The sequence below is a fragment of the Eurypyga helias genome, unplaced genomic scaffold (assembly GCF_000690775.1).
Source record: "Eurypyga helias isolate BGI_N326 unplaced genomic scaffold, ASM69077v1 scaffold38939, whole genome shotgun sequence".
NCBI classification, from domain to species: domain Eukaryota; kingdom Metazoa; phylum Chordata; class Aves; order Eurypygiformes; family Eurypygidae; genus Eurypyga; species Eurypyga helias.
The window spans coordinates 15,699-27,321 of NW_010274658.1; the positions used below are offsets into that span (position 1 = coordinate 15,699).

Here is an 11,623-nt window from a genome sequence, read left to right on the forward strand (position 1 = left end):
CCAAAAGCACTTTCAAGAAGGCAACTTCCGTAGTTCCTGCTCACAGTCAGCTAGCGATATCCATCCGCTTAAATTGGATTTCAGTATGGGTACAGAGCTCTAATTTGTTTTAGTGTGAATTTGCATCAAGGCCAAAAATGAACAAACACTTCTGCCTCTACTTTCAATGGTGATGATGACAGCTGCACCCTAGCAGAAACTGACGCGACGATAACGGAAATTACCACTATCAGCCTGGAAACAAAAATGAAAAGACCTTCAGTGTGCACAACTGAAGGGGCAGAGCGTGAAGCACAGATACTATCTACCCAAGAAATCAAAAAGAACTAGCAAAGATGTTTACACACATGGCTAAGCTGTTGGAAAACTGGTCTATCAAGCTGCTGATGACTGAAAAACAAATGCAGTGCTTATATGCAGAAAAACAAGGCTTTAGAGCCCCGTTAGAAAGAACAATGTCATGGAGACAAAACAGAAGAAAACCAACACAAGTTTGCCTATGTCAAATCACATGAGGCAAAATCTTGCTGAGATGCATGGATTTTTCAAGCAGCTGGAGCACAGATAGCTGCATATAGAAAATCATTAGTTTAGCAGGAGAAAACGGAGCTTAGTAGAAAAAAAGTAAAGTGGGTAAATAACTGGGAAATAGGGAGCTAGTAAAATACAGCATGTTGGAAGCAGAAGTATTGGGGTACAGGAAGGTTGTTAGAGGAGTTCCTCCGAGAATAAACAAAATAAGTACTTAAGTCTGGCATTCTGTTAACAAGTATGGTGCAAAAACCAGGTGCGTACAGGTGAACTCTGCTGCTCAGTGTTAGACACTGTAAAACAAAAGCAGGATGGAGACATTGTGCACAAAGAACTGAATCTGTTGCTTTAGAGCTGTTGCTTCACAGATCTGGAATGAAATTCACGAGTATAAAGTACAAGATAATACACTTGAGGCTACTAACAAGGTTATTTTGCTCTATGTTTTAAGTTCCTTTGGGGAAAGGCATATTAGTACACCTCAAAAGGAGAGTCAGTCACCAAAATGGTAACAGGAAAAACAAAACGAAACAAAAACCAAACCAAACCAAAAGGCTGCTCTAAAAAGCCTAAGACACAGATTTCTGTAACACTAGAATAGTACCACCAGAGGCACAGAAGGCCCAGGTGTGATCATTTCGCAGTGTATGAAGCTCCCATCATCAGTCCAACAGAGCTAAATGACACCAGTGCAGAGGATGACTACAAGAAAGTTACAAATAAAGGAGGAAATGCCTCATATGAGAAACCAAAAACTTTTTCTTTGTAGCCTACAAAAAGGAAATTTAAAAGCCTACATAATCTCTGCTTTAAACAGGTGAAATGGGAGAAAGGAACAACTTAAGCACAGTATGCCCAAAATAAACACAGCAGGGCATACAAGCATCCCTAGCAAGAAAAAACAACTTTGTCCTTGTCAAAACACCCTAAGAGAACCTCCTCAAAGCTTACCTAGCCAATTGAATTTAAGGTCCCTTCGAACTCAAACCATCCTGATTTGTGAGACAAGGACTTGCACTAGGTGGGCTGTGAGAAGAGTTCAAGATCTTCCAGTCTGTTCAGGTGCTGTTAGCACCTTGACTTTGTAAAAGGCTTTTCCTTTTGTTTTTTATCTCCTCACCAGCAGAACAGACAACATATCTGCAGCACCACCAGGAAAATGGAGAACATAGCAAAAAACGCAAGTATACCCAGAGATAGCCCCACTCTAAGCACTTGCTTGTCGTAGGAGCACTATGGTACTAACACTTGGACATTTCAGATGCAGGCTCATTTTCTGCATCTGCTGAGTCCCCCTCTGAACATGATGGCCGGCTACAGGAAAGCAGTGCACACCAGGAAGTGCCAACCACGGCAACAGCCCAGGGAAAAGGCCCATGACTCAGCGCTGGCGCTAAAGCCTGCTTGGGGCTATATAAATCATGCTCTTCAGAAAATGAACTTTTTGTCTTCAACTGTCTTCTAGCACGTTCAAAGCAGTTCATTATTAGTTATCACGAAAGCATTTCACAATGGAATGCCTACATTTCTTTCTTTAATCCTGCAAATGAGCTGTTTACTTCTTGTTTTAAAGCCCTGGTTTTTGGCAGTACCATTTACCGCTGCAGCTCGAGGATTTCGCAGGCAAACTCCCGCAACACAAGGAAGATGGGGCACTTCTACGACATTTTCCAGTAATGGTAACAGGAATATTTAATGCCTTTCCTGTCGTCTGACCTTTTGTACATTTCTGAAGCTGTAACTCTGGGACTTATCTTTGGATATATAACACAGGCAAGAAAGTCTGTAAGTCTCCTACACAGACACGTCAAAAATGAATGCACAAATCCATTTCTATTCCACCCTATACATCAATATGCACGAAACTTGTTAAACTGAGTAATTTGTACCTTACTAATAAACCTTTGGTTGGTGCCAGCATAGCCCTCTTTATGTCTTCCCTTCATCATTTTGTTCTAATGATAGAACTTTAAAAATTGTAACGGAATTGAACCATAAAGTCCAAACCCTAATGGCAACTCTTACCAAGTTCAGGGAAGTCCAATAAAAGATTTGTCTCAGTGCCAAGTCCTAACTGAAACAATCCTTTGCTGAAATAACACCATTTGCATGATCGTCATTTCCTGCAACAAGGGATTTTTTTAATGGTTATTCGAGGACTCTAGGTCCAAAAAGTCTTTTATTGAAATTTAAAACAAGGAAGTGAAAAACACTGCTCTAAAATTTAAAAAAATAAAAGAAAAAGGGTAGATATTCATACAATATAAAAGGGTTTTTTTACCATTTGTATGATTATCTGAATGGAGTTTACTATATATATAACGGTATAATTGCATTAATACAAGAGTGGGAAGAGATTTTTAACTTGGAGAAAGACATGACTTAAGGAAGGGAGGGAAGGAAGGAGGATGAATAAATCAAGACCACATCTACAGAAAATGTGCTTTAAAGATTGTATCTTAAAAATGGAAATACTAGCGGGTGTGTGCGGTATACATATATATATATATTCCTTACAATACTCGTGCTCTGAAGCTGCACAATGTAATGGTCTCTCTGGAAGTACATGAAGTGCTGTTAGAGGAAGAGCTGTCAGGTCACCACATCTCCAACAGTCTTTCACTTCCACATTGGAAAGTAATTTGGATTTTCCCTCCTTTTCCAGACCTTAATGCAGACTCTTAAGAAAGAATAAGTGTAAAACTTTTCCATCACATAGTACAGCAGAACAATAACGTGTATTTCATGTGCATGTGTGTACATACATGGGCAGGCAAACAACTTACAGACCACCACATTCTGATCTGTACTGTACTTTATTCACATGCAGGGATGAAAGTGCAGAGCTCTAGACAATTATGGTCTGTGATGGAATTCATTCCCCTAATTCAAATAATTTTCTAGATTCCCTGCTTGTGAATCTATTTTCTGATTTACATGTCCTTACAAAGAGAAAGAGGACACACACAGAAGAGTATGTGGCCTGCAGGTATATCCTGGATTAAACCAAAAAGATCAGTAGCTGAGAAGCATCGGCACTACTACAACTGCCTATGGTACACACGCGTCAGGTGAGAACTACCCAAACTCACCGGAAAGTGCATGTACAAATATGTAAGAAATGGCAGCATGCATGAACAGCAAACAAAGAACAGATGCAAAATACACCTTGATTCTAAGCAAAAAATTGAGAGGAGGAAGAGTAACAAGAAATCATCAGTGAATCTGTATGAATTATTTTACAAGGAAATGTAATCCAGTAATCCACGCACAAAAGATCTATTTCTATTGTCCAGAAATTTTTCTGTCTTCTAAGTATGTCTTAGGTCACAGTGGTGTGCTCTAAACCAAAAAAAGCTAGCCAGACAGTGTAATTAAGTCGGCATTCACCAGCTCCTCAAAGACCACAGTTTTGTCACATCCACCATAAAGAATCTATCCCAAGGCAAAGCTTGCCAACAGATTCAAATATCAATAGTATTTTAATTCAGCTCAATTAACAAGTTACTCTTATTTAGAATATTAGAAGTGAAAGCAAATGCATTAGCTCTTTCTCGATCATTCTATTTTTTAAACACTTGAAAGGGGTTACAAAATTCAGTCTTCTTAAACTCATGTGTCAAAACAGATAATGAAATTAAGAAGAATGCCTTGTCTGAGCATGCCTCGTAAGCAATCTTCAAACAGCTAAAGGAACACAGCGATGTATGATCACAACAGAAATAACGAATGAGAAAGCACACCAACAAGGCACTCCTTTCCTTCCTTGGAAGCAGACACGAACACCCCTCTCACTCAAAAGACAATCTTGCTACCATCGTTTGACAACTACAGGCATTGCCTAATCGTTTTTCATAACTGACTCAATTTCCTATCTCAAGTAGACAGGTGCTGAGAGCTTGTCTAAAATCAGCTAAGAAGTCATAAAACACTGTGCAAGATGCCTGTTACTGGAAGTATGAAAGGAGCAGAATTTCAATGATCCATGAAGCATTTGCTAGATTATATTTACCATCCACAAGATGATGGGCAAAACCAACTCCGTGCGCAGCACAGAACTATTTTTACAGATGCTACTTGCCAGGGAGAAAAGTGTGCTTTTAAGTCCTGACTTGTTGCTTTTTTTCTTTAGAAATACTGTGGGTATAATGTACCCTCATTCAGGGGATATATAAATATAGATATAGATATTCAGGATATAAAAGTAGCTTTCTTATCATGCACTTACAAACCTTCCTTTTTTAAAAAAAGATCCAAAGTTATTGCTAACATTTACGTGCTTATTGTATTCTGCAGCTGTAAGACTTCTTAGACAGATGACTATCCTTGTGAGGAAATTAAGTCTGTTAGGCAGTGTTCAGCCAATCATCTAGGACATGTGTCTTCAAAGTAGTTGAAACTCCACAGTTAAGATTTCCCAAACTCTCAAAGTGTGTAGATGTGTGGAAATCAATGAGATGCAATATCTGGATTTGCCCCCAGCTGGGGAACCAGACCAACTGACTGTGCATTTGTTAAAGGATGCCACATGAAACCTTAGACAAAAAAATGAGGCCATCTTCAGTACATTAACAGTAAAGCACTTTTGTAAGTTTCAGCTTCCTTATAGCCTCTTGGCTTAAGGCATATCTTACATTTATACAGTACCATTTAGTCAGAAAACCACCACAGCCAAAACATACTTTTCAGACTTAAGCTGGATTGAGTTCATGCCACCCACCATGAAAACACAACCATCTGGTTTAACATACACGATTACAAAATAACTGGACAAATGAAGAAGCGAATTACACACCTACTCTAAAATTATTGGTTTTATATGAACTAAGTCGCTTGTACAGATAATGCAATTCCCAAAACATAAGGCACCGAAGTCAAAGGGACACTGCCAGAAGAATTATTTTAACTGTATCCTTTTGATCTTGGATAAGATGAAATAGCAACAAATTTAAGCTCTTACTTAAATTATCATTATTTCGTGAGCTTTGCAGCATGACCATTGCTGGGTTTTAAATTTTCACTCAATTTCAACTGCGAAAAGACCTACTTTTATTTTTTTGGCTTCCATTAAAAGAAGCAAAATATGGAATATTTGCGTGGCAAGTTTTGGATGAAGATTCTTAATGACAGAGCAGCACCTACCTTTTATTGTTCACTGCAAAAACTACCTATTAGATATATAATGGCTTGTGTAGCAGGATCTTCTTTCAAAATGGAAATGACCTAACTTTTACGCAACGACCTTTTCTGGGGCTATACACGTGCACTTGCTAAGCACTAGCTCAGCGGAGAGGAAAACATGCCAGCGGCCAAGGCAGAAATGCCACTGCACACAGCACCTGCTGCAAGGTGTTCTCTAAAGCTCTGCTGAGTAAGTGACGTGACGCAATCCTGCATAGTTTGGGAAATACAACAGGATGACAGAGTAAGGGACTATGCCTTTACTCAGAGTATGTATTCAAGGACTACCTTAGTCAAATTCTGAGACAGTTTAATAATTTTTACAAAGCTGTATGTACTCACGGATGTTAATTTTGAGTGACAGCTAAGAAACTTCTGGAAACGTATTATCAATCATTGCTGTAATTTTTTTTTTTTTTAATCCAGCTCATTGTATATCCTAAATAGTAGCTTTGGGAAACTAGAAATGTTTTGCCTTTCATGAGGATTAAAACGTAGATGTACTATTCAAAATATTGTGAAACTATCAATTTCAAAACCACCTCAAGTCCGCAGCCCTTCCTAAGCAGTCAGAAGAGAATTGGTTCCATCTAGTGGCTGCAGCAGTTACAGACACTCAGAGAGCTTTCGTGTTTCCTACCTATTCTGATTTGAGGCCGCACTCGGAAGAACGATACCAGCGCCGAACACCGCATGTCACAGTTAACGGTAATAACCTAATACAGAAACCCTGAAATTATAGGGATGGTGCAAAACTGTTCTAGACAAAACATGATATAAAAAGTGACATGCTTTTTAAGCATTTTAGTGCCATACAAATATCTTACTAAATAGCAAAGACAAGACTCTCCCTAACAGACTTGCTCAGATGCCTTTTATGTTTTTTACCCTAGCAATTAGAGATGAAGGTTGTGTCTGAGGTACTTGCAGGATCTCTGTACTGTGGATCCTTTCAGACTTCAGCTGTCACAAATACCCATAGGAAATGCAGTTGTGCTATTATCTTCACACCAGAATGGAGAGAACTCATACTGAAAAAGTGACATAGTCTCTAATAGAACAGGGAATCTAACCCAGCTCACCTACGTATCAATCTTGTGTCTAACCCATCAAACTACCTTGTCTCTGCTGTGCCAAAATGACACTTCAAAACACTGCACTCCCATTTCTCTCCCCATTCTGCTGCTGCACTGCCAACACTATGAAATCTGTGACAGCAAACAAGAATGATTTTGAGCATGGATGACAACCGACCACAGAACACCGGTATCAGCAATGCTGTTTCACTTGAGCCTCTTAAACCCCCAACAGGTGCTTTTGTAAATACATAAAATAAATGGCAGGACCTACCTTTGATTTGCGTTGTCATGGAAACGAGACGTGAAAAATTCAACGCTATCATGGAAATATTAATAGAGTAATTGGTGCCTGGCTGCAAATCAAAACAAACTTCTGGAACCTGCTTGTGTGTGGTAAGGTTGAAGGTCATTTCATGAAAGAAGTCATTCTGATACCAACGCCAGCCTTGCACATGCAACTGGAACCAAAACATCATGGAAATTGTAATGTTTTAATCTATCACTTGCATTCAGTATGTCATACTCTAAATGAGAAGAAATAGTAAAAAAACACATCACTGCATACAGAGTGCCAACAATGTCAGCAATGACTGTTACTCAAACTCAACTGCTTCCAAAATTTCACAGGATTTGCAGTCCCTCTTGATCAGCTCTGACATCGTCATAGTTCTCCTCCTCCTAGTTTATCCTCTTTTTAATTAGTACTGTAATTTCCCCCAAGTCTTGATTTCCTGCTAACATTTAGGCTTCCAGTGACAGCTGACTTTTATTGTAGTGTATCCTCATGGTGCAAAGCAGTGCGTTATAAAAGTAAACTCACATGAACATCTCTCTGGTTCGGCCTTGAGGATCAAGTGAAAATCAAGTAATTTTGAACTATGTCAAAATGCCGAGTACCCTCCAGGATCTGCCTATAGACAACTGTTTCTAGGCAGATTTACAGATGCATAGGCATCTTTTTGTTTCAGTTGGATTTTGTGTTTGTTGTTGAAGTCTCAAATGATCATGAAGTTCCAAATGATCCATGAAGTTATAAAAGCCTCTCCTAGGCTCCCGTTAATGAAATCTATAATGCTTGCTGTATTTTAATCCTTTAAATAGATCCGATGTCTTCAGACAATCTCTGAGCACCTCTTAGCACACGGAGATCAGAGGGCTGGAGCACCTCTAGTATGGGGACAGGCTGAGAGAGTTGGGCTTGTTCAGCCTGGAGAAGAGAAGCCTCGGGGAGACCTTATTGCAGCCTTCCAGTACCTGAAGGGGCTACAAGGAAGCTGGGGGGGACTTTTTACAAGGGCCTGTAGTGACAGGACAAGGGGTAATGGGTATAAATTGAAAGTGGGGAGGTTTAGATTAGATAACAGGAAGAAGTTCTTCCTGGAGAGGGTGGTGAGGCACTGGAACAGGTTGCCCAGAGAAGCTGTGGATGCCCCATCCCTGGAAGTGTTCAAGGCCAGGCTGGATGAGGCTTTGAGCAACCTGGTCTAGTGGAAGGTGTCCCTGCCCATGGCAGGGGGGTTGGAACTAGATGATATTTAAGGTCCCTTCCAACCCAAACCAGTCTATGATTTGAGACAACAGCAGGTGGCCTGGCGGAGAGAGTTCCTGTAGAAATGCCCTGCTGGGACATGGGAAGATTGAAAGCATGCCACAGGGCAGAGTGGACTGACTCCCTGAAACCGCAGCAGTTATCTGAGGCCTGAACATGACAGTGTTGAAAGCACAGATAGAGAAGGCAAAACAGAGTAGAAGAGAGGGGAATAAAAAGCAAGAAACAAGAGACTGTGAAAGACCATGGTGGTTTCTTTCTTTTTTTAAGGCTGCTATGCAACCTTGCTCCCTGGGTTTTTATAAGAGGCATTATTAGAAAGAGTAACACTGCCAGCAGTGAGTGTGTGAAAAATTACAGCTTCTTTCACTTAGGTGATTGATATAAATTGTTTTCTAGGTTCAAAATACAGACTGTCACTTACTGAGTATGTATCTTCCGCTTCAGTCCCCCTGACATTTCTCCGCCACTTCAAGCAGGTATCATTAAAAATTAATACATTATTGAAAGCTTCCTTTACTGTAGAGACAATGAAAAGTGACAACTTATTACAAAAACTTCACCTTCTTCAACTTAATTGAATATGAGTAGCTGAAAATGAAACAAGTTTTTTATTTTAACTCTCTTCTGAGAAAAGGCGGAATCTCATTTCTTTTTGAACAAACAAACACAGTAAAGCATGAACATCTTCCAGACAAAACGGCTTTTGGAAAAACTGAAGCAGGAAATTCAGGAAATCAAAATGGGATTTATTTGTTCAGACCTAGGGAGGTTTTAAGGATCTAGGGGTTCAGGCCTTCTGACAGAAGTAAAGTTATCATAGCACAATTTGTCAGAGTTGACGCCCTTTAGGAAAAAGCACATGAGAAAAAAACCTTTTTTTGCATTCCAAAAGCAATTTTGCTCATCAGAATCAGTATCTCAGAATGTAAGCTTAATATTTCCATGACCAAAATATTACAGAAATCTGATGTCAGAACATGCCTTCTCTACAATTACTGAAAAACTGGCAGAACACTGCTCATCACAGCTAAACACAGGAACATTGTCTGTAATGCTCACATGAGATTAATATGACACAGCTCAGCAACAGGGAATTCTCCCACAGGCAGGTATCAGTTTTCATGGCAAGGAATGGAAACCAGCAAGCACTGTACTATGCACTGAAATTACAGCATTCAGAAATGCCACTGTGCCAATCCTGCCTCAGCCAGAAGACAAATCCCGAAGAAGCAAGTTTGCCAAATCTTTGTGAAGGGCACTGCCACTGCTCTGCTTGCTCACATTCAACAGCCACAGTGAGCAGAAAGAAAAATGTCTTGCAGAAAAAGAGAATGCTGACGGTGGCTATGTGTGTGTAGTCAGCATAAAGGATGACAAAGCCTAGGAGACAGTCTGTTTTCTTGTCTGCTAGACTCAGAACCGTGAACTCTGCAGCACAGTAAGTTCTATGAGCACAGAGAATACGTAACACAACCTACCCTTTGTTTGAACTGCTACTGTAACTGAGACAGTGATGCCTGTGGAAGAGATGGTAGTAATATTCACCACGTAGTTACTGCCAGAGTTGAGATCTAAACACACCTTTGGATTATCTTCATTTGTAGTGATGTTAAATATCGCATCTTCTGAGAATATCTTCTCATCCCATCTTCGGCCCAGAATGTGAAACTATTGAGGATTAACAAAAACATTGGTGCAATTGGTTATGGCTATCCAAAATTCAGAATGCAAGTTCAATTAAGCTCAGGGAACCTAAGATTACATCTGTTTTAGAATATCAGCTCAATCAAGAAAATAGGCTTGTGACTATTTTGGTGCAACAAGATCGGTTAATAAATTAGATCTTTAATTTCTTCTGGCTGTTAAAATTACTAGTATTTTTTGAATGTATTTCTACAACAAACAGAAGGAATTTATAATGTGGACCCTACAAACACCTCCAACACAAATTATAAGGTGTAAGTAACTCTTCTTTGTTTACAGCACACAGATGGAAACTACATCTGCTTTCTTTTCTTTATTTTCTAGTTTCCCCTCCCCTTGCCCTACAGAAGCAGTAGAAAGACCGAGTGCCAAACAACAGCAACAGTTAAGCTTCCCTAGTATCATCCCAGGGCAGTGAAAAAGAAACCTGTTGTTTGTCTGAGATGAAGGGGCAGACAAAACTTAACCTAGCTGAGCTAAAGACAGTTCAGACTGTGTCCTAAACTTTACTGCATGCACCCTATGCCCATAGCACCCTCAGTTTTCACTATTCTTAAATGCCTTGCAGATAGCTGAATTCAGGCAAAAGCACGTGCAGAGAGCACATTACACAGGGACCCACAACTTGCTAGTTACCACTGGGTACATGAAAAGCACTGGTTTTGAATCATTAGGGTGACTGGGAGCTTGCTTTTTCCATCTCAGCAGTGCTCCGTAAAAGCATTCAAACTAAAAATAAAATGGTTTATAACACAGGAGAAAGACAGGTTGTTTTCCAAAATCATCACCCAACCGTTAACATATTTTCTACATACATCAACCCACTCTGGAGATGCTAAATAATCCCCTTTTCCCACCCACTCTATTTGCAGATGCTCAAAAAAACACACCCTTTCTTGGGATGGTGTCATTCTGAAAAGATGGGAATTCTTATCATGTTTTGGGTTTCAGTAACACTGACTGAACTATTTGTTTCTGAGAATTTATATTTTAACTTTTATTCTTCTGTTTATAGATGGCAAACAAAAAATGTAGTTCCCAAGGTTGCTTTCCATTTCCATGAAAAACAGTACTAAAATGTTCCAGTACAAGGATGGTTGAATCTCTTGGGGAAGGACACAGTATTTCAATATACCTTGCATTTCCAAAACAAGTTACATGCAGTATCTGCAAGTGATATGCTGTTTACCTGAAATGTCTGCATCACAGATAGGGACAGAGCCCAAGTTTTGCAATGTTTTCCATATCAGTGTGACCCTGAGCCCTACAATGGAATTTCACCAAAACATAAACTAGCGCTGAAACACTTCTTACAGTTTCCACCCGACGTTTACGTGATTTACTGAAATGGGACCCCAACAGCTTTTGAGTTTTCCACCTAATTTTAGGACAGGGAATTTTTTCTTTACTAACCCAGGCACCTTTAGGTTTCTTGGCAGTTCACAGGGAAGAGAGAGAAAAGCCATCATAAAAAAACCCACAAAACAAATCTCCACTGCTGACTGACCAAAATTAACCAGGACAAAGCTACTGCCAACCTCAAATACTGTCCTACTCACTGTGTATGTTTCCTGCA

General features: G+C 39.7%; 1 protein-coding gene across 1 annotated transcript in view; it reads right to left on the bottom strand.

The window, feature by feature from the left end:
* The window catches only part of LOC104515769 (sushi domain-containing protein 1-like), a gene marked incomplete at its 5' end in the record, with an annotated part of 23,859 nt that extends 12,241 nt beyond the window's left edge, over window positions 1–11,618 (bottom strand). Inside the window, 4 exons of the mRNA XM_010159869.1 lie at window positions 7,063–7,249; window positions 8,765–8,859; window positions 9,822–10,011; window positions 11,607–11,618. Of these exons, the coding sequence (XP_010158171.1) occupies window positions 7,063–7,249; window positions 8,765–8,859; window positions 9,822–10,011; window positions 11,607–11,618 (484 nt within the window). The remainder of the gene's footprint in view (window positions 1–7,062; window positions 7,250–8,764; window positions 8,860–9,821; window positions 10,012–11,606) is intronic.
* Between the last annotated feature and the right edge of the window lie 5 nt (window positions 11,619–11,623).